At 44.3% G+C, this 25,457-nt stretch overlaps 1 protein-coding gene across 8 annotated transcripts in view; it reads left to right on the top strand.

Moving 5' to 3' along the window:
• Positions 1-25,457, top strand: part of NFIA (nuclear factor I A) — a 499,453-nt gene that overhangs the window by 22,910 nt on the left and 451,086 nt on the right. Inside the window, exon 3 of one of the 8 annotated variants that reach the window (XM_056814130.1) lies at positions 11,136-12,580. The exons of the other annotated variants lie outside the window; for them this stretch is intronic. Within the exon in view, the coding sequence (XP_056670108.1) occupies positions 11,136-11,182 (47 nt within the window). The 3' untranslated portion in view covers positions 11,183-12,580. Of the gene's footprint in view, positions 1-11,135; positions 12,581-25,457 lie in introns of those variants that run through there. 8 annotated transcript variants of the gene reach the window in all.

Here is a 25,457-nt window from a genome sequence, read left to right as displayed (position 1 = left end):
AGAACTAACAGAAAATGCCTTGGGGGTCCTTGGCAGCCTGCTAGAGTAGGGGGTTAGATTGCAAGCTTCTCCCAACCTTTTCATTTATTTATTTAATAAATTACGTAATATACTTTATTTAATAAAATAATGTTATTTAATAAAATAAAAGACCCCCCATGTTTACTCGTTAGCCATCTTTCTTCCCTTTTTTCCCCCTCAAAGAGACCAAGAGGTGAGATTCTTTCTTCTGGGAGGTTTGTGTTGAATTCAGGTCGTCTCAGGCACACAGTAAAGTTTTGGTCAAGTTGGAGAGAATGACACTGGTCATGAGGCTGTTGGCCTTGGGATAGCATCTGGAAGGGATCGACTTCTTCCCCGTCTTTGAATTGTCGATGTTTAGGGTGTTTCAGAAGCCTCCTTTTATGGGCAAATATGCTGGCTGGAATGGTCCTGGATATTCTGCCTTGTTGTCCCAGAAGCCACCCGCTTCAGTACGACATCAGGAGGATGGCTTGAGGTAAGCCACACCGATGTGGATCCCATTGTAGGAATCAAATAGTGACCCCTTATTTTGAGAAGAGCCGTTTTTCCTAAGCATTTTTGTATTCGATTTCTCCTTTGGTTCTCACAGCCCTATGGGATGGCCAGGACAGGTGGTTTTCTTCCTGTTTTACAAAGGGGGAAACTATGATCTAGAATGTTGACGTTACTTGCTTGGGGCCATGTGGAAAAGGACCTTTAGACCCAACACTTAGACCTGGATCTGGAACGTAGGTCTTCGCACTGCCACATCCAGTGCTCTTCCCAGTTTGTTTGCAGTGGGCATAATTCTAGTGATCCTTAATATTTCTAGAGGCATCCGCTCTGTTTGCATGTTTTAGGAATGCTTAGACTCCACCCCGTGGAACATGGCCTCATGTGAATCAATTCTTAAAAGCAATTTTAAAATATCCAGATTTTGAGAGGAGACGATGTAATTGTACGACGAGAATGTTGATGACTTTCAACTGAGTTTCATATGGAGAAAAGAGAAAAGGGAAGCGGGGACAGATTTAATTTTAATGCATTTAAATGACTTGATGTGAGCAGCTTGGGATGTTTTTGCTACTACAGAGTTCCACAAGCTTAGCTATGAATGATTTCAGTGCAAAAGTGAAAAGCCCTGCCTACCGTGGATTGTGAAACTGGAAATGCCTAGCTCGTCTGGGAAGATGATTTAAGTGACATTCTTTTGTGTGAATTATAGTTATTTATGCCTGTACATTGAGGGCAAATTTGAAAGGAACCTGCTAGACTGTTGTCAACTACTTCCTAAACATTACAATTGGGAGGGATCTTTTCCTTCCTTCCATGCCGACCCTTGAGCCCACCCTTGCCATAGTCTTTATTTTGGAAAATATTGATGTGCCATTTGTAGTCCCAGTGCCTGGCACATAGTAGGTCTTTAATAACTGCTTTTTGACTCCTTTATACGTCTGCCCATTTTTAGGAAAGGGTAAACCGAGATCATAGGATACAGAGCTGGACGGTTGTCTCATTTTATAGCAGGGGAAACTGAGGACATGGAAGGGAAGGCCATCGAGGAAATTGATGGTCCATCAGAGGCTCAAACCCAGTGCCTTGTCTTTTATCCCACTTTTTTTTAGGTCCATGGACAATAAGCACCTTTTATGCATTAACGGGCCAAGTGGTTGAGGGACATTATGGCGTAGGGATGTAGGAATGGGCTTGGCGTCAGAAACTGTTGCGTTGGAGTCCTTCCTCTGCTGCCTGGTAGCTGTGAAAGCAGAGACAATTCATGGATTTATTGTGAGCTCCAACTAGGTCTTCTGTAAATAAGAATAATATACTTACGAGCTCTGCTGTGACACCCAACTGAGAATAATGGGTGTAAGGTGCTTTGTAAACTTAAAAAAAAAACACCTTGTAACTTCCATCTTAGAATCAATATTGGATATTGGTTCCAAGGTAGAAGAGCAGTAAGGGCTGGGCAGTGTGGGGTAAATGACTTGTCCAGGGTCACACACCTAGGAAGTATCTGAGGTCAAATTTGAACCCAGGACCCCTGTCTTTTTGCCTGACTCTCAGTCTACTGAACCACCTAGCCCACTTCCCTTTGTAAACTTTTAAGAGCAATATACATCAATCATTATGGTGATGATGATGAGTGGAGTCAATAAATGGAATCAGGATGCTAGAGGAAAGGTAGCCTGTTAGAGGGGAAGCATGCTGCATTTGGGGGTCAGAGGACTGAGGGTCAAATTCTGGCCCTGCCCTTTATTGTCCCTTGTGGGACCTTGGATAAGTCATTTCTGTTCTCTTGGCTTCAGCTTCTCTTCTGTAAAATGAGAGAGACTGTTCGATGACCCCAAGGCTCTTTGATGCTTCCCCATCCATCAGCCCCATCAAGCTCCCCAAATACACTTTTATGTAGCCAGTAAGTGGCTCCCCTGGACTGGTGGGAAGTGGACAGATATGGTCAGATTTGGGCAGTTTGTGGCTATGTCGATCCAGTTTTTGTCTGTCTTAAAGGGGGCTCTCGCCTTCTGATCGATGACCTACGGGGAGGGGCGGGTGCGGGCATGAAAATGGCACTAAAGAGTACTTTTTTAATGAAGACTCTTTAAAAATTGTACGTCTGTCTGAGGAGCAGCTGCCATTGCCAGGCTGTTGTCTCTGTTGCCATGGTTTGGGGCCTTTTTTCCCCCCTTTTTGTAATTGTGTCAGAACCTGATTGGGCCGCGCAGCACGTTCACACTATTGGGCGAGATGTATCTGTGGTGAGTCACAAAGCCTCCTCCGATTGGTTGGATTTTGGACAGGGAAAAATAGTTGGCATTGGATGGCCCAGGAACCGTGGTGCTATATTGTTCAATCGTATTTATCGCCTAAAACGATGGACCTGCTTTTCAGGGTGTGAAATTCGGTGGAGGTCATTTTCCCTCATCTGCCACCCCCATTCTCATCTCCCTCCCTCTCTGGAGTCTAAAGGAGGTCCCTTAACTAGACCCGTGTGGCTGGGAGAAGGACTGGCGGGCTGGGCACATGGGGGCCCATCCATGGCAGGCTGGCCCCAGGGCTCCCATTGCCTCCGGGGGATCCGACCCAGCTCCACTGGGGAGACCAATCCCATGGACTCCCGAAGGGACTTGGCTGCAAAAGGACGGCCAGATTGAGGTCAAAGGGAGGGAGGCTGGACAGATGGACCGGACTGTCGAGGTGATCCTGAGCACAACCTCTTGGCCAGTTTGAATCTTTCATGAAATGGAGAGTGGACGAGAGCGAGCTAACCAAAAACGAGACACGGAGACTTTCTCCGGATTCCTGCTGCTTTGTGAGCCAATACGGGGGCTTCTTGGAGAAGCCTTGGAAGTGGCTATCAGGGACTCTTTGGAACCTTTGTGTCCTTTTATACCCGTTTCTGTGTTGGGATAATAGACGTTGGCTCTCTGGGCTCTCCATTTTGAGAAGGATTAAACCAACAAGCAAACTTTAGTTACTCTTCATGTGTAACCCAGATCAAATCGCTTTCCATCTCTTGGGGAGGGAGGGAGACAGTTTGGATCTTGCAGTTTCAGAACATGCCATCGAGAAAATAAACTATGAACAAAATATGAAAAATGTTCATGAGAGTGAAATACACAGAGAGCATACAGCCCAGGTGTCTTTGCACGACATGGAGGCAGCCGGGTAGTGGGGAGGCTGCTGGACCTGGAATCAGGGCATACCTGGGTCCTCTAGCTCTGCAATCTCTCCAGACCTCAGTTTCCTCATCAGTAAAGTGGGGATAATCTTACCTCATGAGGTTTTTAAGAGGGTCAGATGAGATACAAACCAATGGCACAGTTTAAAGCACAGTATACAAATCTGTCATCATGAGAAAATAGATTTGAAGTCGCTTGTGAACAGTAAACTACTTTGTGAATATTAGTTATCATTGTTTATCATTGCTATGAGATAACAGGACTTTGCATGGTTAGAGAAGCTCTTGTTGTTTTGGTCTGGTTCTGAGAGTTCATCAGGGCGGGGAATTTCTGGTATGGAAATGCCCTCTATCCTTTGGATCTTATCATCTTAGAGGGTAACCAAGTCAAGGTTCTGAGAGGCAAATGATCTTACAGACTGTGTCAAGGGCAGATCTGGGACTCCCATCTTCCAGACATCAAGGGTTCTAACAGATAACGAGGAGAAAGAACTTCACAAATATTAAAAAATCTAGATGTTTGTTATTATGAGTTTTGTTATTATTAGCGTTAGACTTTTTGATGTCATCCATACAGGGATCACCCCAGTGAAATATTTTGCTTTTAAATGCAGATCAACAACTACTTTGCAATCTACAAATTTCTGATGGTTCTTTGGGATCCCACAGAAGCTAAATGACCTCTAAACTCCTTATAACGGGCAGGATTTGAACCCACATCTCGATTCTGAGAATGATTCTTGAATCATTACTGCCTGTTACTATGATTATTATTGTTTTCATTCCTCTCATATTTAATCATCAGACTCGGAAAAGCAGAGATGTGGTCCTGGGACAGTTATTAATCCTGCTATTGTTCTTTTGTGTTGAATGTTTGAGGGACTATTTTGCAGGTGGATTAAATGATGGCTAAAAAAAAAGAAGAAAAGGATGACTGTCGGCTCACTGAGAATTTGGGGGCCGATCCGTTAACAGAGAGGATGGTACAGACCTCCTCTGGTTCCTGTGTGGATTTTTGATTTTTTCTACAAGGTTTCTCTACTTCGATAGTTTTTGATTTCGTGTTATCAGGCTATGATATGTCTTCGGTTGGACATCTCTTAAGTTTGGCTGTTATCATCCTCCTCATTCTCTTACATGGTTCTCTCTTTTTTTTATAGGAAAAAAGGAAATGTGCTTTAAGGTTCACAGTGTGCTACATAAGTACTAGCTATTATTATTATTATTATTATTGCTAGTGTAGAAGGCAATTTTGACATCATCTAATTCAAACTCTTCATTTCGCTGATGAGGAAAGTGAAGAAAGAGGGCTGGTGTTTTGTCCAGGTTTGGCCGGGAAGTAGGCACAGAATGGACATCTGAACTCAAGTATTGGGACTCTTTGTCCTCAGAATTCAGACAGAAAAGACTGGGTGGTTATGAAAAGATTGTTACTATTTCGGTGATGCTCTGGATCATCCCCTAGAAGTGGAGGCTGTTCTCTGATCATTAGTGACATTTAAGAGCAAGGAAATAGTTTCTTCCTTTTATATCTGATAAGAAATACTTGTTTGGGGAGGGAGGAGGGTGATGCTTCTCTCTTACGTGCTTATTTCTTTTTTTAGGGGTAGATTTTCTGCTTTAGGAAAAGCAGTTTCAAGTAACTTCTGAGAATGGCTTCATTGTCCCTGGATACCATTAACAGGATAACTATTGTTGGGAGTTCCTGTCAGAGAAAGATAGTGGGTCCTTGCTGTGCCTGGAATGGGTGTCCTCTTTGAGGCTTCATGAGGAATATAAGGCCTTCCTCCCCAGAACTTTTGGGGGGATCGTGAGCCCCCAAAGCGAGCATCTCAGAGCTATGTAGGAAAGCCTCCCAGGAGTGACTCGAGTTGAGTTTTTCTGTGTTACTTCCCCGCCTAGAGAATGGCCATCTGCATTTAGAAAAACTGGCTTTGAACTTGGCCTTTTGCTGTTCAATAAAACAAAGCCAGGAGGGCTGGGGAGAGAAGGGTGCCATCTCATGGGCCTTGGCTCCTGGGAGGGCCTTTGGAGAAAGAGGATATTGATGCCTTAAGTGCCCCAGCTCAAGTGTGTATTGTTCGTGACTTTTGCTTCCTAGACGCGGGGAAAAGATGAAGAATATGCAAAAATGAATAAATGTATCCCTTTGTACAGTCGCCACCTACATTACTGTTAAGCTACCGAGACCTTTGATTTCTGGGAAAGGCCAGAGGTTTGTGAGTCGGCAGCAAGGGAAACAGTCACTCTGGCTTGGGAAAGACTGATTTTTGACCCACTGGAGAATTGAGGTGGGGATTCTAAAATAGACGGCAGTAATTTAGAGAGACAGACAGACAGACAGAGAGACGGAGAAAGGGGGAGAGAGACAGAGACAGAGACAGACAGAGATGGAGAAAGGGGGTGAGAGACAGAGACAGAGAGAGAAACAGAGAGAGACAGAGACAGACAGAGAGATGGAGAAAGGGGGTCATAGACAGAGATAGACAGAGATGGAGAAAGGGGGGAGAGAGAGACAGAGAGAGAAACAGAAAGAGAGACAGAGACAGACAGAGAGATGGAGAAAGGGGGAGAGAGACAGATACAGAGAAGGAGAAAGGGGGAGAGAGACAGAGACAGAGAGAGATGGAGGAGGGGAGAGAGATAGACAGAGACAGACAGAGAGATGGAGAAAGGGGGGGAGAGAGAGACAGAGAGAGATGGAGAGAGGGAAAGGGAAAGAAAGACAGAGAGACAGAGACAAAGAGAGAGAGAGAGAGAGAGAGAGAGAGAGAGAGAGAGAGAGAGAGAGAGAGAGAGAGAGAGAGAGAGAGAGAGAGAGACCATGATTGTTTGTAGGATTCTGGTACAGTGAAAATGAGAGAAGCATTTGGCCTACCTCAGCACCACAAATAATGTGGGATGGGTTCCAAGGCAGGTCGGCCTTCTACCCAATTCCCTTACATAACAGAATTAGAGAGAGGACACAAAGGAACTATTCCGTAAGACCTAAAACCTGTAAAGGCCTAAGAGGCTGGCTAGACCAATCTCCTTATTTTACAGGTACTTAGAGCACTGGACCTGGAATCAGGAAGACCTGAATTCAAATCCAGCCTCAGACACAATAGCTGGGCAATTTTAGGAAAATCACTCTGTTTCTGACTCCCTCAATTTCATCCTCCATAAAATGTGGCCAACAAAAGCCTTCTCTCACGTGGTTGTTGTGAGAATAAAATGAGATGAGTTTTGTCAAGAGCTCTGAAAATCTTAAAGCCTGATGTAGAAACTAGTTATTGTTATTATTATAATTGAATTGAGGTTAAAAGGGGAGAAATTACTTGAGGCTGTGCAGAAAATAAGTAGTTCTCTTGGGAATCAAACCCAGGCCCCTTGACTCAAAATTCATAGCTCATTCTACCATGCTTTTTAATTTTATGACCTAGTAATACTCCTTTCTGTCAGACAGATGTGGGATTCTCTGTTTGGAAACAGAACATTTGTCATTAGGGCATTTTGGTATCCATCATTTTAAGTGCTCCAGATTTTCTTCTCATTTCAAAATGAGCTTACTGGCTCGATGACCTTGGAAAAGTTCTTTGTCCTCTTTGAGCCTCAGTTTCCTCATCCGTAATCGGAGCAGAGATGGGCTAAAATAAAGCACACTCTTAGCCAGTTCATTAATTGTTTCAATTAATCATTTAAACCTGCCAGGATTTTAGTTGTGGCCAAGTTTGGACTCCCTTGAGATCTTGAAGGCCGCCATGCTTTTTCTCAGCAAGAGGGTGAGTACAGTTCAGCCCACAGACAAAGGAGGATGGATTGGAAGTTCCCTGATACCCTGGGTCCAGTTCTGTGATTCAGCCATTCTTTGGTCTTCCCTAGAACAGGCCGGTGGGGCATTCCAAATGGAATTATGGGCAAGTTGGTCTCTTGCCTTTTAAACTCTTTGGAGGGGGTTTGGTTTTTTTTTTTCTTGGTGAATAATTTTTGTCATATCACAGACTGTTCAGAGGGGAAAAACATCAACTTCAGGGTTTTCCCCAATGGGTCCCTCACCCAAATGCTTATTCACTAAAATCTTTCTTGTTCTTCCCCAGGGAAACTGTAGAAGTGTAATAGAGAAGTTAAACAGAAGGGATCCAACTAACTAACTAACTAACTAACTACCTCACTATGTTTATAAAAATAAAAACAGGTTCATTAGCCAACTGGGATCTGGGTGGTCACTTAATCCCTTGGCCTGGGCTTCCTTTATAGAATGAAGGCACTTGACCAGATGAGTTTTAAGGGTCTTTTGAGCTCTTCCTGCATAGTTCTAGACGTTTTATCCCCCCTTCGTGGGTCTGCTTAAGTTTCCTTGGCTCACCCATTCCCTGGTCTAAGAATGCCTCCCGCCCCCGACATTCCCTGGTGTGAGCCCCCTGCCCGAGGGCCCCTTCCAGAGCCAGCACTGATGACCCTCAGCCTCAGTGTCTCTCTGCTGGTGTGACCTCCCTGCAAAGGCTCTAATCAATAATTTCCTTCGAGTGCTTTCATTTCAGTGACACGCCGATGGTCATGATAATGATGATTAGCATAAAATTTTATTGTTCATAATAATTAGTGACAGTGTAGCGGGGCTCTGAGGTTTACAGAGGACTTTACATAAATTATCGAGTACATCCTTCAACCACCCTCCCTCAAAGGCTTAGTATTTCCCAGGTTACCCATGAGAAAACCATTGTTTGGGGGAGAAAACGCTCCGAAGGCTGACCAGAGGTTCCAGCGCAGATCTCCTGACTCCCCAGTCCACTGGCTAGTCCTCTCTTTCACACAGTTGCCCCCACCCCAATTTTATTGACATGATTTCAGATTTCTGAGAGTTTAGGAAGTTGCCATGGCCATAGGGAATCATTGAGAATGATGAAGAACTTGGACTGACTCTTGGGTTCTAGCCTTTAGTTTTTTCTTAAGTTCAGAGTAAATAAAACACTTTGTAGTTCCTAAGTGCCCTTCACCAGACATCATGAGATTATATACACCACACACATGTAACATACATGTAATAACATGTTTAAATCACACACGTATATACACATGTGCATGTGTGTTTATATGTGTGGTTCTATTTATATGTGCACATATGTGTGTATAGGTACTTTATGAACAAATTTGTTTATATGTATTATTTCTATTCTATTTAGTGGTAAGTTATTATCATGATCAGTATTATAGTGATGATCTCATCTCATTTGATCATCCTGAAAGCCATAGACCTTCTTGTCATTATCGCTATTGTAGAGTTATTTTGCAGGTGAGGAAACTGAGGCTTGGGGATGAGAAAATCATTTTCTCGCCATTTTCTCGCCTTGCCCCAAATAGATACTTTACCATGATGGTGGAAGGGACTCCGCTTGGAGGCGTGGAGCCCAGTTAAGGGTCCGGGGCTTTCCTTGCTAGCTTTGTGGTCTTTCTGGCTGGGAGCCTCCATCTCCCTCTTAGCTGTACTCATAAGGTTGCAATTAGGACAAAAGGGGCTTTATCAGCGACTACAGGACCAGCTTGGGTACCAACAGGGAGACTCTTGGGAAAAGTAGGTAATTCATTCCTCCTTCAAATTTAATACAGTGTTGGAGGCTGGAGACTGGAGTGCTTTAAGGTCTTGTCTCTGAAGTTCACTGTGAACTGGGGAACTTGCACTAATAACAAGGATTTGGGAGAGGGGCAACCACAGACCATCAGGAATGGTTTGGTTCAGGAGGTTTATTTTTATTTTTATTTTTAACGTCCTAATGATTTCTCAGTGACTTGTAAGGGCAACCTCTCCTATTTAAACTCCCCAGATTTTAATCAGTGGGGAAACGTATTAGAAAATAGACAGTTTAGAAATGTACTGGGGGCTCAGAACCAGCCTTAGAGATGGGAGGTTCAAATCTGGTCTCAGCCACTTCCCAGCCTTGTAACCTTGGGCAAGTCACTTGATTGACCCCCATTGCCTAGCCCTTACCACTCTTCTGTGTTGGAACCAATACACAGTATTGATTCCAAGATGGAAGGTAAGGGTTAAAAAAAAAAAGAAATGTATTGGTTAATGGTCAGTTCTTCATCCACCTCTAGCCTCCAGCCCTCATTTTGGTTAATTTTCTAAAACTTTAAGATTTGCAGAGTGCACGACTTATACAAGAAAATAATAAGAAAGCAGAATCCTTTCCACCAGCCTGAGACGCTTTGAGCTTTTTCCAGGAGCTCTTCCCTGGTCCGTGGCATCTATAGGTGAGGATATAATTACAAAGAACGAAACAGTCTATCTTCAAGGGGCTAAAGTTTATATGGGGACGATAATGAGCGCATGTTAAAAAGATATACAATGTAGATTCCTATAAGTGAATAAATACATTCCCAAAAGTCTTAGTCCCATCTTGAGCTGACTTTTGGGACACTCTGTGTAACGGGTGCAACTTCAGTTGATTGACCAAGTTCTTTTTTAGCTCATTTTTTAAGTCAATGTAAATTTTAGGATGTTTACTTAGTCCGTTTCATTTAATTAAATTTTTTAATATTTAAAAGAGATCCAAGAAGACCCAGAGCCCCAGTTTTTATTATTTATTGTCTCTTTAAAACTGTTTTCTCCAAAGAGACTTGTGGGACCTTAAAAACAAAATCAAGGGCCATCTTGCCCATTTTTCAGAAGTAAAGGATGGGTGGATCCTTGGGGAAAAGTACGGAGATAAAATCAATCCATTGAAAATTTAAGAAAAGGAGAGGTGAGGAGGGGAGATGGAGCCTCGGCCAAGATGAAATCATTTGGATGTAGATAAATTGTTTTGGAAAAAATAGCTCAAGCAAGGCTGGGGGGCTGGGCTGGGGCGGGGACACCATTTCACCTTAGTTTTGTTGCTTCTTGGGAGTGCTGGACTGCAGACAGTGATGTGGGGTCTTGGGGTGCAAATGGATCTGCTTCAGCCTTTGCAAAACGAAGCCCCAAATAGAAATAGCGCTTTTCCAAAACCCCCTCCAATGGGTATTTATTAGCTACAGACAGAAAGAGTAATGAGTGTGTGTGTGTGAGTGTGTGTGAGTGTGCGTGTGTGTATGTGTTAAACTGGACAGCTGCGATGGTCTTTTGGGAAAGTGTGTACAGATGGTGATAGGGAGTAGCACTAGTACTGCATGGCTGATAAAGGAAATGAGAAATAAAAAAGAAAAGAGGAGCGTGAGGGGCTCCCCCTCCATCTCCCAGGTAGAAGCACTTTCCCTTCTTCTGAGAGCGCCTCGTGTCATCGGAAGGTCGGGTCTGCCCTTGCTTGGTACGCGCTGGCCGGACGGAGGGTCCCGCCGTCCTTTCCGAAGCCAGAGAGCCCGTCTGGTGTATTTCCAATGGCCTGGGATTGCCAGAGACTTGCTCTGAGCCCTCTGAATAAACTGGGTTGGGATTAGTCACAGTAACATGTGGGACGTCAGGAAACTCAAGACAGATTTCTTTGTTTTACAGGCAGCGAGAAGAGTGAAGTAAACTTGATACTGTTCTGGGGATGTTAGCCTTGAGATCCTCCAGGGAAAGGGAAAACCGTGTTGTCTCCAGATTAAATAAACCATCTGTATACAAATACCCTCATCTACCTGATGGTTTTATTTTGTAATATCTGGTCTTTTCGTAGTTTTGGGGTGACTCATGAACTCAGATCCCCAAGACAGAAAGTTGGGAACTAATTCATTTTCTAGGCCCAGGCGAAAGAGAACTGGATGTGGAGTTTGGTGGAACGAGGTTCGAATCCTGCCTCTGAACACCTATGGGCTATTTTGGTTTGGTCCCTTATGGTCTCTGAGCCTCAGCTCTTTGGGCTGTGAAATGGGACAATGATAACACAAATCTCACAAGATTGTTGTGAAGATCAAATAAGACACTTTTCAACCCTCAAAGTATCATATTTGAACCCTTTTTATTATTTATAAAAATAATAACTTAGCGAGAGCCATGGAGAGTTAAGTAGCATACTTAACTGCGTATATGACATCTATCTGTGGATTAGGAGTACTTAACTATTTTTTATGGCCCGGACCCATTGGACAATCAAGTCTGTTGAAGCCCACGGACTCCTCAGAATCATATTTTTAAATGCATAAAACAAAATACAAAGTATTGCCAAGAAGACCAACTACATTAAAAATATAATAAAAGTGAAAAAAAATAATTACAATAAAATATTAACTGGAAAAGAAAAAAAGAAACCCATTTAAAGCAAATTTGTAGACCCTTGGTTAAGAAGACCTGTTCTAGAATCAGAGGTACTGAGTTCTAACCCTTCAAGACCACGGCAAATTACTTTACCTCCTTGAGCCTTAGTTTCCTAATCTGTAAAAAGAGAGGTTTGGACTAATGGTCCCTGAGGTCTCTTCCAACACTAGAGTAAACTCCTCAAAGACAGGGACTGCCTTTTGCCTCTTTTTGTATCTTTAGAACTTAGCACAGTGCCCAGAACATAGTGGGTGCTTTATAAATGTTTATCGAATGCATGGATGAATGAGCCTGATCCTCCAACTCCAGTAGATGGTAAGTCACTTGAGGACAAGGACATTTTTTTCCTGGTCTGTAACCTTCAAGCTCATCTCAGCCCATCATATATAGTAGGTGCCAAAGGCTGACACATTGAGTAGAATCCTTGGAATAGCATCTTTGTTGATTTTGGCTGTATCTGAGTGAAGTCTGACAAGTTCTGCCTTAATTTTTTCATCTTTCCCCCATTGCTGGCTGGAATAAACCAAGTTCCTTTTATGATGAGCCCTCTCTAGGCTTGCTGGATGACCACCCAGACCTAGTTTGACTTTGCGTCCTTTGTCAATGATGATGCTGTTTATTTCATCTCTTCTTTTCAATGGATTCCAAAGCAAGTAGCCTGAGGAGAAGGAGGAGGAGGAGGAAGAGGAGGAGGAGGAAGAGGAGGAGGAGGAGGAGGAGGAGGAGGAGGAGGAGGAGGAAGAGGAGGAGGAGGAGGAGGAGGAGGAGGAGGAGGAGGAATCTTCTCTAGCTCCTGGGATAGTAGCCTGTGATCAGAATTGGAATCCCTCCTGCTTGGTGCTTCCCTGGCTACCAGGACAAATGTTCAGCAAGCTGCCAGCCTTAGGCCAGTCCCTCCTTGAACTCTGCTGGTCAGAGCCAGGGTCAGAGAAAAGGATTAAAGGTCTTTTGGAATTCTGAAATACCAATTGTCAGTTCTGCTAGCCAGGGTCCTTTTCCTCCCCTTATTGATTGCTACTGATCAATGTGATTTTAGCAGGAAAGACTGCAGAAGGAACAAAGATCCTCTTGAGGCTTGTGTAGATGCTTAAAATAAAAAAAAATTGGAGATTGACAACTCTGGTTCCAAAGGCCAAACTCTCTTTCTGGTTGTGTGTCTCTGGAAAACACAACTATTTTGAAAGAGGAGACATTGTGCAAAAAGATAGGGGCATGTGAACATTCAGCTCCTGCTCGCTGGGGGAGTCGTAGAACAAAGCTTTAAGTGAAGATGAATACTTCCAGGGTGAGGGTGCTGAGAAAGGATCAAGGGTACCCACATGGAATGCTTATTTCAGCAGAAGTTATCTCTTCAATTCAGGACTGAGTTTGAGCTCTAACTTGCCCTGTGCCAAAAGGGAGAGTGATAGAGTGATTCCTCTCTCTCTCTCTCTCTCTCTCTCTCTCTCTCTCTCTCTCTCTCTCTCTCTCTCTCTCTCTCTCTCTCTCTCTCTCTCTATCTCTCTATCTCTCTCTCTCTATCTCTCTCTCTCTCTATCTCTCTCTCCATCTCTCTCTTTTTCCATCTCTCTGTCTCTGTCTTTCTCTTTCTGTCTCTTTGTCTCTCTTTCTCTGTATTTATCTCTTTCTCTGTCTGTCTCTGTCTCTCTTTCTGTCTCTTTGTTTTTCTTTCTCTGTGTTTATCTCTTTCTGTCTCTCTCTCCCTCTCTCTATTTCTCTCTCTCTCTGTCTCTCTCTTTCTCTCTCTCTGACTCTCTTCCTCTCACTCTCCCGTCCTCCTTTCTCTCTCTAATTAATAGGTTTCTTGAAATCAAACCAAGGCTGTTCTTGACACATACTACAGGTATGTGTAGGTATTACTGGACTCCCTAAAGAGACTTGGTGAGACTGTCATGATTCATTGGAAATCCACGGCGACCATTCAGACTGGCCAGGAATTGTTCTGTCCAAGTCCTACAGACTTGACCTTTCCCTGAAATCTTTGCCTCGGTGAGAATGATGTAGGCGAGGGGTGAGACGTAGTTGTTGGCCCGTTGGCATGTCAAGAACGGGAGATTTTCGTTTCATGTTTTAGAATCTGTTGGAGCCAAGTAGAATCGGATGATCTAGAGCAGGGGGTCTTCATGTTTTGGGTTCTTTGTGCCCTGGGCCCCTCTGGAAGGCTGGCGAAGCCCGCTGGCCCCTTCTCTGAATCGTAGTTTTGAATAATCAAAGGAAATGCTACGTTTTGGTTGGAGGTAAATGAAAACAAAAATGTCATGTGTTTTTGTCCTTCCAAGTTCATAGACCCCCTGCAATGTATTCATGGCACTCCAGGGGATCTGTGGAAGCCCTCAAATGGGAGGGAGAGAGTCAGGCATGAATTTTATTAGGAGTTAAATTTTAGATATGATTGTAGACATGATTCCTATCAGATTAAAAGTTCATGCATATATGGTTTACAGTAGGCTTTTCATTCACTTGGAACAACCCCGTGAGATGGGGCCTCTCATTTTCCAGAGGAGGAAACAGAGACTGAACGTCTGAATGACTTGGGCACGGTCACACCGCCAGAAAGTTCATAGGATTCTGGTTTATAACCTCGAAGGGACCGGGGAGGTCGTCCAGCCCAATCGCCTCATTGAACAGGGGGAAACTGAGGCCACAGAGCCCATGCAGGGGATTCCAAGCCGTGTCCCGGGGACTCTGGGTCCCGCCTGCCTCTCTGGAATCCAATCCCTGCTTTCCAGCTCAGGCATTCCTTCCTCCATTTTGTATCCGTTCGGATTCCATCTCTGCCGGGAACCGTTGCGCGCGACGTTCTGGTCCCTGGTGGCTCCGCATCCGCATCCTCGCCCTGCAGCATGCAGTCTGCCCCGACTGCTCAGCATCACTTAGGAGAGGCCGACGGCCCCCCGCACTGGAAATGGCAAAAGTCAGGAGGAAAGTATTTGGCTGGCAGAGCCCCTTTCATCGGCCCCCGAAGGCTCCCTTCTTTAATTGGAGACCGCTTGGTCGTCGGTAACATAAGCCTCTCCCAGGGAAACAGGACCCAGCAGATAAGCCTTCCTTCCCGGCACACGGAGCGCTCATGTTTTCATTTCTCTGAGGCATGTTCATGATCAGAACCAGCCCAGGGCAGACTTGCCCGTCCAGGCCTTCTATCTGGACTCTCCTTACATGCTCCAAGCTCGGACGGGCTTCCGCAGGGATGACGGAAGGCTGTCTTCTTTCTTGGCCAGGATGTCTCTTTCTTTTGCATAAAAACATTAAAAATATGGAGAAACCAGACATGAAAATGTCAAATCGTATGGAAATGAATTTGTTTGAAAAGAACCGGGAAAATCCTGCTTTGTGCCTCCCCAGAATTCTAAGAGGGCCAAATCCTGCCCAGATTCTGCGCTGAGCCCTGGCGGAAAACACTTCCAGGCGGAGGACGAAGAAGGGAGGGGGTTTGCTTCTGGACTTGTCTCTGGGAAGACCCGAAGCTCCAGGGGGGCTCGCTGGCCCGGCTGTAGCCCCCCACAGGGACAGGAGGCTGGGGTTCTTCGTACGGGGAGCACAGTCCTTTTGGGAGCCGCAGCGACGCCGATTCTGTCTCTGGCCGAGGGGTAGCCTCTGAATTCTGTAATTCGTGTAGAATCGGACTTGAGGGTCCAGGAATCCGCGGTGAGGGGCCCTGCAGCCCCGCTAGAGAGAGTAGAGCAGAGGAACAGGCGATGGAGGATTTAAAGCTGGAAGAAACTCCTGACACCAGCACCCTCCTTTTATAAAGAAGGAACCCGAGACAGAGATGGGGAAGCCACTGCCTCTGAAGGCTGCCCATTTAATTCCAGGACAGTTTGAGGTGTTAGCACCCCCCTCCCACATGTGTGCACACACACAAAGGAGATAGATACAGGCAAAGGCATGTAAACATACATGTACACATGTGTATCACATGTGCGTGGGCACGTGTATACACATATTTTATTTTTTAAATCTTAGAATAATACTGTGTATGGGTTCCAAGGCAGAAGAGCAGGAAGGGTAACACAATTCAGTGACTTGTCCAGGGTCACACAGGTAGGAAGTGTCTGAGGTCAGATTTGAACCCAGGATTCCGGTCTTCAGCCATCTCATTGTCTTCCCTCCCCCCGCCACCATATATTTTAAAGCACGATTCTCCCTATTTTGCCAGGATGAAGCTGGAGGGGGTCAGTAAGTATTTTTTGAGTGAATAAACGTTGTCCTTATCCTTCATCCTAAGCTTCCATGAACTCTGAGCTTTGGTCCGCCTGACAGCATTTGCAGAGGATCCGACTGAATTTTTGTGTTCAAGTCGAGTTATTTTTTCTTCATCCTCTCTCTGGACGTTTAATTTAATTTAATTTAACTTAATTCTGAGTGCCTCGAGGTCAGGAAGTGTCTTTAGCTTTCTCTCGTGGACACAACGTTATTGACTGCCTAATGGGGATTTCTTACTTTGGTTCTTCTTCTTTGTCACCGACATCTTTTCTTGTCAAGAGAATTTCATTCTGGAGTCTCCCTTCTATGAACTCTCTTAGCCTGTAGAGCTTCAGGCTCCTCGTGCTGACCTTTTTTAAAGGATGGATCCAGGGAGAGCGAGTGACTTGTCCAGGGTCAAACAGCCACTCTGCTTCAGAAATGGGCCTTGAACTCAAGTCTTTCCCTCTTTTACAACCAGTCTCTAGTCACTGTGCCATGATGCCCTTGAGAAACATTTTCTGATTGAGTAACTTTTCAGTTTTGTCCCCCGCAAGTGACCTCGTAGATGTATGTTGAGTGAACGAATGGAGGAAACAGTTCCTTTTCCGTGTCTTTCGGGGGACCCGTTTTCTCTTGGTTCTGGTGTTTTCTGCTGCAGGGATTGTTTCTAACCATGGGGCCTGTGAGCAAGCAGCAGGTCAGACATACAGAGAGGACTTTGATTTGTATAAACTCTTAATAACACGAATCAGAACATTAGTGGGTGTTTGTTTGAGTCTATTAGAATAGATGGTAGTTGAAAGAGTCTTGGACTGGAAATCAGAAGATCCACTTAGTGTCTAGGGCAAGCTGCCCTACTGTGCGCCTTTGGGCAAAGGAATCTCTTTATTCTGGACCTCAGTCTTTTTATCTGTCAAATGGGGCCAATATTACTTGCACTACCAGCCTCACAGGCTTATGGCAGGGATTAAAAGCCATCATTGATGTAAATTATTCATAAAATGGATAGAGGGCGATGGAAACATTGGCTCCAAGGCTCCAAGGCCTGTCCAGTCTTTACTTGTGTGTTTGGGAGAGCACAGATGGAGCACGAATTATTACTTTCATGCCAACAAAGGGTTGATGGGAAGTGTTTGAGTTTCCCCAAGGGCAGGAGAAAGGGAAGTACCCAAAAGGCCAAAGGGAGAGACGTTGTCCCACCTAAGAGTTGGCCGCCATGATGGTGATTTAACAGCACTAGGTCAGCTTGGAGAGAGTGCTCATTGGCAGCTGCTCCATCCCCGGAGTGTCTTTGGTTGGCCTTCATGGCCCAGTCAGGCCATACTCCATCACCTATCGTCCACTCTCACCCCTTGACCTGTCCACCCCTCTGCCTCCCCAACCAAGAATGTAAACTTAGTTTAATATTAGCCCAAACCAAACAGTTAGGAAGAGAAATAGGATGAGGGCAAATTGTGTAATCGCTCCTAGAGCCCCATGCTTGAGTTTTCTGCTCAATACTAGCTTCCTGGACTCGGTTCTCTAGCTTTTGGAATGGACGATGGAGGGGGGACCTCGAAAGCTTCCCAAATACATTCACAGAGCATGGATTTTGTCAGAGGAATTTACAAAGAATCCTGCAGCTCGATGGCCCAGTGGGTTGAGAGCCAGGCCTAGAGGCTTTTTTAAGCCTTCCCTTCTGTCTTAGAATCAATACTGTTATTGGTTCCAAGGCAGAAGAACGGTTTGGGCTAGGAAATGGTGGCCAAGTGACTCACCCAGGCTGGCACAGCTGGGAAATGTCAGAGAATTGATTCGAACTCAGGTCTTCCTGATTCTAAGCCCGGGGGCTCTATCCCTTGTCCCTGTGGGCCCGTATTAACTTAGAAAACACACATTCCATTATTCATGTTCTCTCCTAGATTTATTTATTTTGTTAAACACTTCTCGGTTCTGTTTTCATCCTGTTCCATCTGCCTTCAGGAGTTTCCCAGGTCTAGTCCTCTGGACCGAGTCTGATACCTCTGGTCTAGTCCATCTCCTTCATCTCACAGATGGCAAAATGGAGACCTACAGTGGTTTGGAGGCAGAATTTGAACCCAGACCCCCATGGCACGTTGTGACAGTATTTCACAGCTTAGCGCGCGGCTTGTTCACGCTCTTTTTGTGGAGGAAGACGTTGAGGCTCCGACGGCTGTTGCTTTCCTCCCCATCACTAGCTTAAGCCACGCTCCCCAGGGTCCAGTTGTGCTCCACTTTCCAGTGGGGACGCACTCTCTTCCGACGGGCTCCCTTCATGCACACAGTCATGGTACGTTGTGGCCATCCATCCCCGCTCCTCTAGCATGAGCTCCTGGAGGTCGACCTCTCCATCCTCCCAGCATCCCTTTGGGCCAGCGAGCAGGGTCCAGCGCGGCGGGGTGGCCGCTGCATCTGCTTCTCCTTTCTCACGCCATCTTGGTGAAGCCTCCATAGATTAGCCCTAATCTTGTCAGCAAACGGCAGGAAGACAACTATTAAAAGTGGAGCAGCTATTAAGCAGTCAGGGCTTTATTATGCTTTCTGTTTTGTTTAAGTCTCTTCTTAATTGGTTGATTAATGTAAGCGAAGTCCTCTCCCCTTCCAGGCTCTACAGATGGCAAGTGGTAGGGCCCAACTGTCAGTTGTGGGGGGGAAGAGGAGGAGGGGGTCAGAGTTCAAAGTCAGAGATCGAGAGATACCACAATAATCCATCATGAGAACTGGGCTTTGGGTGCCCGGCCAGGCAGAAGTTAGTCTGTTCCCTCCACACAGGCTGGAGCGATTTCTGTTTTCCCCATTGGATTTAGGGAAGATGATTTAATTCCGTAGGAACGTCTCTTATGGATTTCGGATCCACAAGGAACCACGATGATGGCTTTTACCAATGGATGCTTCCTTTAGCGTTCTCCAACATGGGCTCCCATCTGCCTCCCCCCCCCCCTTTTAAGTCTTGAGTCTGAAAACAAGGGCCTTAATGGATGGGAAAACGGGGCGACTGGAGCTGAGTGTAGGCTTAAAGGAGCCCTTTCAGAAGAAATCGCTTTTTCCCATTTTCATGTGTGGATGATTTATTATGGCCCACTTCCTTCTCAGGAGGAAGAATAGAATTATATTCTGGTATTGATCCATAAAGAGGATTTGCATTTTATTCATACTATAAAAGTGCCTTTAATGGAGACATTGTGGTAATTGAATCTATACGGTGTATCACTATCAGAGTATCTTTTTAATTATTTTATGTTATGTAAGTCGGTAACTACATTTAAGTCATGGGGCAAGAGCTGGCCGCCTTATATCCTTTAAGCGTAACACGGAGCATTTAATATTCTAGCAGTGGGCCTGCAGTAAAGGACATTCTTTAGTGGAATGCAAAAAAAAAGAAGAAGAAGGATTTCATTACATTCAGCACAGTATGAAAGGAGTCAAAGTAGTTTTGTTAATTAAATTCAATTGGCATCCATTAGACCAATGGAATGAGATGAATCCAGCAGAAAGCTGACACAGCACAGGTATGCAATTTGGCTAAATGGGCCTTTCTCAACTGCGGCACATTTCACGACTTGCTCCTCTTTGGGGTGGGGGTGGGAGGGCAGGAAGGTGGGCAGGGAGCTTTCTGCGCACACAAAGTTGAAGAGTAACTCCTACTTGCTGACGGGTAAAGGTTTCCTTTGGGCCCTTCTGGGTTGGGGCTGCCCAGGCCCTGAGGCCTTTCTTGGCCAGAGATGGATTTGTGTCCCTTAAATGAAATGTCAGTGCTAACGTCCATTAGGTATAGCCGTGGGAAATAGACGCGTCCATCTATTGAAGCATGTGAAGGATGTGGTGTTGGCATGTGTAGATAGATAGAGAGATGGATGAATGGACAGATGCATGGATCAGTGGATCAATGGATCAATGGACAGATGGATAGATGGATAGATGAATGGAAGGACAAACAGATGGATGGATGAATAGATGGACATATGATAGGTAAGGGATAAATAGAAAGATAGATGGACAGATGGATGAATGTATAGATAGATTGATGGATGGATGATGAATAGATAGATCAATGGATCAATGGACAGATGGATAGATGAATGGAAGGACAAACGGATGGATGAATGGATGGACATGTGATAGGTGATGGATAGATAGACAGATAGATGGACAGATGGATGGATGGATAGATAGATCAATGGACGAATGATGGATAGATTAATAGATAGATCGATGGATGGATGGACGGATGAATGGATGGATAAATAGATCAATAGATTGATGGATGGACAGATGATGGATAGACAAGTAGACAGGTAGATTTATGGATGGATATGGATGACTAGACAAACAGATATATAAGAATACATGATAGATGAATATAGGTGAAATAGAGATATGACAGATCAGTTTAGATGATAGATGGTAGATAGAGAAGTAGATGGAAGAGAGATGGGTGACTTTTCATGGTGGCGCTAGTGGTAGTGATGGTTTTATTTTGTAGCTGGTACTGGTAAGTCTTGGTATGGAGACTGGCTGAACCAATACAGGATGCTGCCTTCTCTGCAAGTTAGGGTCTTACTGGGTTCTTTGGATTACTGAGAAGTTCAAGTATTTTTCCAGGAACACACAGCAGCCAATATCCATCCAAGAAAGGATTTAAACCTTTGTCTTCCTCACCACAGCATCCATCCACACATGCACACACATTTATGATATAAAGTCTCTGTTCTCTATTGCATACGCACGCACACACACACATTCTGAACCTGCAATTTTCTCAGCGTGGCAAACTCCTGGTATGAAAATACCCTGCACTGATATAATGATCATAACCTCTCTGTAAATGGTATTTTGGAGAGGATTCTGATCAGCCAGGAGATTTGCCTGGGATCACACAGTCCAGGGGCAGGATTCGAACAAGACTCTTCTTGGGTCCAATATCTGTCCTCTGTGTGACTGTGATGCCTCCAAAGTGTGTATTTGTTTGTGCAGATATTAATATAACTTGCATTGGTGATCTGAGTGCCAGACTAAATAACTCCTGATGTCCCTCACAGACCTAAAAACTACTGTCCCTTTATATGTACACATCTGTCTGCCTATTGCTATCTATCTGTCTCTGTCTCTCTCCGTCTATGTCTAGGTGCTGTGTCCATGTATCTCTATGTCTTTATTTATGTAGGCATCATCTGCCATCCACCTATTTCACCTTTCATCTATCTCTGTCTGCCCATCCTCTGTCCTTTCTCTGCATTTCTATCTGTCAGTCTTTACATGTGTGTGTATGGATCTTGCCTACTACCTATTTCATCCACCGTATCTCCATCCAGCTATCTGTCCCATTCATGGGTCCATTTGCCTTTCCATATAGATGTATCTTAGCTCTTTAGTCTCCCTGTCATCTCCCTCTGCCATCCATCGATGTGTCATAAGTAGCTGTTCCTCCGTGTTGTTTATAAGTCTCTCGCTGTGGCTCTCTTTCTCTCTTTGAAAAGACTAGAAGCTTCCCTGGTATACTCATTCCCTCCACCGACTCAGAGAGCAGCCTTTCTTTGTCTCTGTTTTTACAAGTTGTGGCGCTGAGAACATCCATCCTGGGTGTCCAGCCTTCTGCTATGGAGCTTCTCTGCCCTGTACTGTACACCCTTGGGCGATAGACACTCAGTCTGGCACTGGGCTCATGTGCCTGAGCTTTGCTGGCCTAGCCTTGAAGGACCAAGGGTCGACCCCCAGGATGTGGTATGGGGACTCCCATAGAAGTGCCTAGACACATAGCAGGGTCTGTGTGTGTGTGTGTGTGTGTGTGTGTGTGTGTGTGTGTGTGTGTCTGTACATGATTCAAACCAATAGATCATTTTTCTATGCCTGGTATATGCAAGGCATTATGCCAGGCACAGGAAAAATAAAATGAAAATAAGAATGGCTCAGCCCCCACCCTCCAGGAGCCGATTTCATCTAATCATCTCAGAGTATGTTATAATCTAATTAAGAACACAGGAGAGGTCAGGCAAGTGTTCCCAAAGAGTGAGAGGAAGAGTCAGGAGGAAGGTAGTGCTGCTGGTGGTGGTGATGGTGGTGGCAGAGTTGGTCAAGAAGGACCTCCTGCAGGAGGAGTCACATCTGAATTGGACCCAGGAGAATGTCTGTAAATGTTTGTGTCTGTGTTTCTCTAAACATATATGTATGTTCATGTCATTTGTGGCAGGTTGATATCCATATACATCATTAATGGAAATCGACATAGAGGCACATGTTATATCGATTTATATATGCGTGTAGAATTTTACACATGTATGAAATGTGTTTATAGTTATACATAGGACTCACTGGCCAAATTGTCTGAGGCCCACAAGGAAATAAGGCAGTTTGACTTCAGAGGATCATATGGGACCTCAAAGCCCACTGAGTCCAAGTCCCTTATTTTACAAATGAGAAAACTGAGGCATGGTGCTCAGTTTTGTGTTAGAGGCATCTTGAACTCAAGTCTTTCTTGGGTTCAAAATCAAATGAAATATTTGTGAAGTCCTTAGTTTAGTCCCTGGCACAGGAGGGAGGAACTCTACAAATGCTCATTTCCTTCTCCTCCAACCGTAGGCTTCTCTTTCTAACCCCAAAGCCGACTGGCTAGTCATGCTGTTAGGCTGCTTATAATAGACACAGTCACATTTGTTACTAGCTGGTGTGTAAATAGAAATTTTATACCCCTGAACTACACTACCCAGCATCCCTTTCCTTTACGTCCTGACTCTGCGTCCTTACGTTTGGGAAATAGGTTGGGTGTCTCCCTTACGTTTAGGAAATAGGTTGGCTGGAGACATCGCCCTTAGGGCTTCTCTGATGGCTCAGGGGTCTGGGAAGCTTTCTCCTTACTGAAGCTATTCTTTCCTTTGCTTCAAGTTATTATTATTAAATCTTATAAAAATAATACTTGGAGTATTTGGATATTAATTTTTAATCTTACACTAGCAAATATGGAAAACTTTAAGATCTGTGTTTTTAATTGTTATATTTTAATTATTTTTAATTTTTAAAATATTTTTATTATTTAATGATTATTGAATTGATTTAAAATTATTTAATTATTCATTAATTTTTAAGGATTTTTCCATGGTTCTATGATTCAGGTTGTCTTCCCTCCCCCCTCCGGGAGCTGACAAGTAATTCCCACGTGCCATCCACTTAATCCCTAACGTGAAGATGTAGAAGCGGCTCAACTAGGTCATCCCATTTGCTCCCCACCCAATCTCCACGTAGGTGCTTTTATTATCCCCATTTTGTGGATGATGAAATTGGGATTCAGAGACGTGAATTGACTTTTCCAAGGTCCCCCAGCCAGCGAGTGCGTGGGACAGGATTTGAATCCCCGACTCGGAGTCCAGTGCCGGGGACCCCCTCTACCAAGCCGCTGCTCTCGCTTGCCCCATAGGCTTCCGGCTGGGGATGTTTCTGTGTGTGCCCTCCTCCCCCGGCCCCCAGTTTTCTAGAAGGAAATTGGATTGCGCCGGGCTGATTTGCTTTTGATTTAGACTCTCAGAGTTATATTCAGAATCAGAGCGTGTAATGACGAGAGTTAGAGGAACGAGATTCAGTTAGCGGGGCAAGTGTGGCTCCATTTTGGCATGAGTCGCTTCTCGGAGAGGCTTTTATATGTCAGCCTGATAAGTTTCTTTCCACAGTGAAATGACAAGAATACCACTCAAGCACTGGCTCAGACATCACTCTGACAGCCAGCGAGCTTGTAATGCTGCGCAGTGCTCAGATTGGCGCTTCCTGCCAAGATGGAAATTGGCTAAAACCAGAAGGGATATTAGAGCTCCTTGCTTTAAGGCGGAATAACCTGTCTGCGTTTTGCATTTCTTTAAGGACCTGGTAAGGCATCACCCCGGACGTCTCCCCCTTCCTGTCTGTGCTTTGAGATCTTTATACTCTGCCTTTCCCGCCCCACCCTCAGAGACCTCCTTGACTTTGGGGTTTGTTTTTACAGAGCACTTTCCTCCTCAAGCCCTGGGGAGAGCCAGTTGAAGTATTCTCCCCATTTTACAGATGGAGAAATAAGCATCAAAGAGATGAATCCATAGACTACTGTTTTCAAAGAGATTACTGGACAAACAAATGTTTATGCAGTGTTTCCTTCGCATCCAATAGTGGGAATAGAGAGGAAGGAGCACAAACAGACTTTGCTCCCTAAGACTTTTACCTCCTAATGATGGGAGAATCAGAGATCTGATTGGAATAAATCAGAAGAGGGTTAAATGGGACTGAGGCACCATCTGAACTCTGTGCCCAGCTCAATAACAGATCTGCTGAAGGAGGGGAGAACATCCTTGGCCTGGGGGAAGCCTGTAGATGTGGAGGAAATCAGCTCGGCCACTTTGCCAGGAGCACAATGCTTGGTTCAGATTATAAATTAATCCATTTATTTATTTATTTATTTATTCATTCATTCTTTTATTTATTTATTCATTCATTCATTTATTTATTTGTTTATTTATTTATTTATTCATTAATTCATTTATTCATTCATTTATTTATTCATTCATTTATTGTTTTTAATCTTTTATATATTTATATATATTATATAATATATATTTATATTTAATATAAAAATAAAATTTTAAAAAGGATCCTTAAATCAATTTTTTGGGAATATATCGATTTTTTTTTAAAAAATGAAAAGGGGTAGCTAGGAGGTTCAGTGGATAGAGAACCAAGGCTGGAGGTGGGAGACCCTGGAGTCAAATGTGGCCCCACATACTTCCTAGCTGTGTGACCCTGGGCAAGTCACTTAAACTCTGTTGCTAACCCCTTACCATTCTTCTGCCTTAGAACCAATCTAAAGTATTGATTCCAAGACAGAAGGTAAGCATTAAAAAATAAATTAAAAAAAAAAAAAAGATCTCAGGCTCCCTAAAGCCTAGCACAAACTCCATAGAATCTGTAATTTGGAATTATAAAGTAGTATTTATGTGGGGCTTAAAGGTTTGCCAGAGTGCTTTGCAGATATTATCTCTTTAGAGTTTTCCGACTACTCTGGGAGGCAGGTGCTATTATTTTCCCCATTTTCCAGATGAGGAAACTGAAGGAGTCAGACAAGTTAAGGGGCTTGACCAAGGTCCTAGAGGGAGTAAGTGTCTGGGGCTGGATTTGAACTCAGATCAGTGACTTTAGCACTTGTATCACCTACTTTTTTTTCCTGTAGGTAAGGTCCTTAAAGGCATCTAGTCCATCTAATCCAACCCTTCCCTGGATAGGAATGACCTTGCAGGGATACAGGACAAGAGGCTGGCTGTCCAGCACATGCTTAAGGATCTCCATTGACAGGGACCTCACTACCTACCTCATCCCAAAGCATCCCATTCCACTCTTAGGTAGCTCTGATTGTTAAGAAGGGTTTCCTGACCTTTCTAC

This window comes from Monodelphis domestica, chromosome 2, assembly GCF_027887165.1.
Source record: "Monodelphis domestica isolate mMonDom1 chromosome 2, mMonDom1.pri, whole genome shotgun sequence".
Taxonomy (NCBI): Eukaryota; Metazoa; Chordata; class Mammalia; order Didelphimorphia; family Didelphidae; genus Monodelphis; species Monodelphis domestica.
This window is presented reverse-complemented; position numbering and strand designations above follow the sequence as displayed.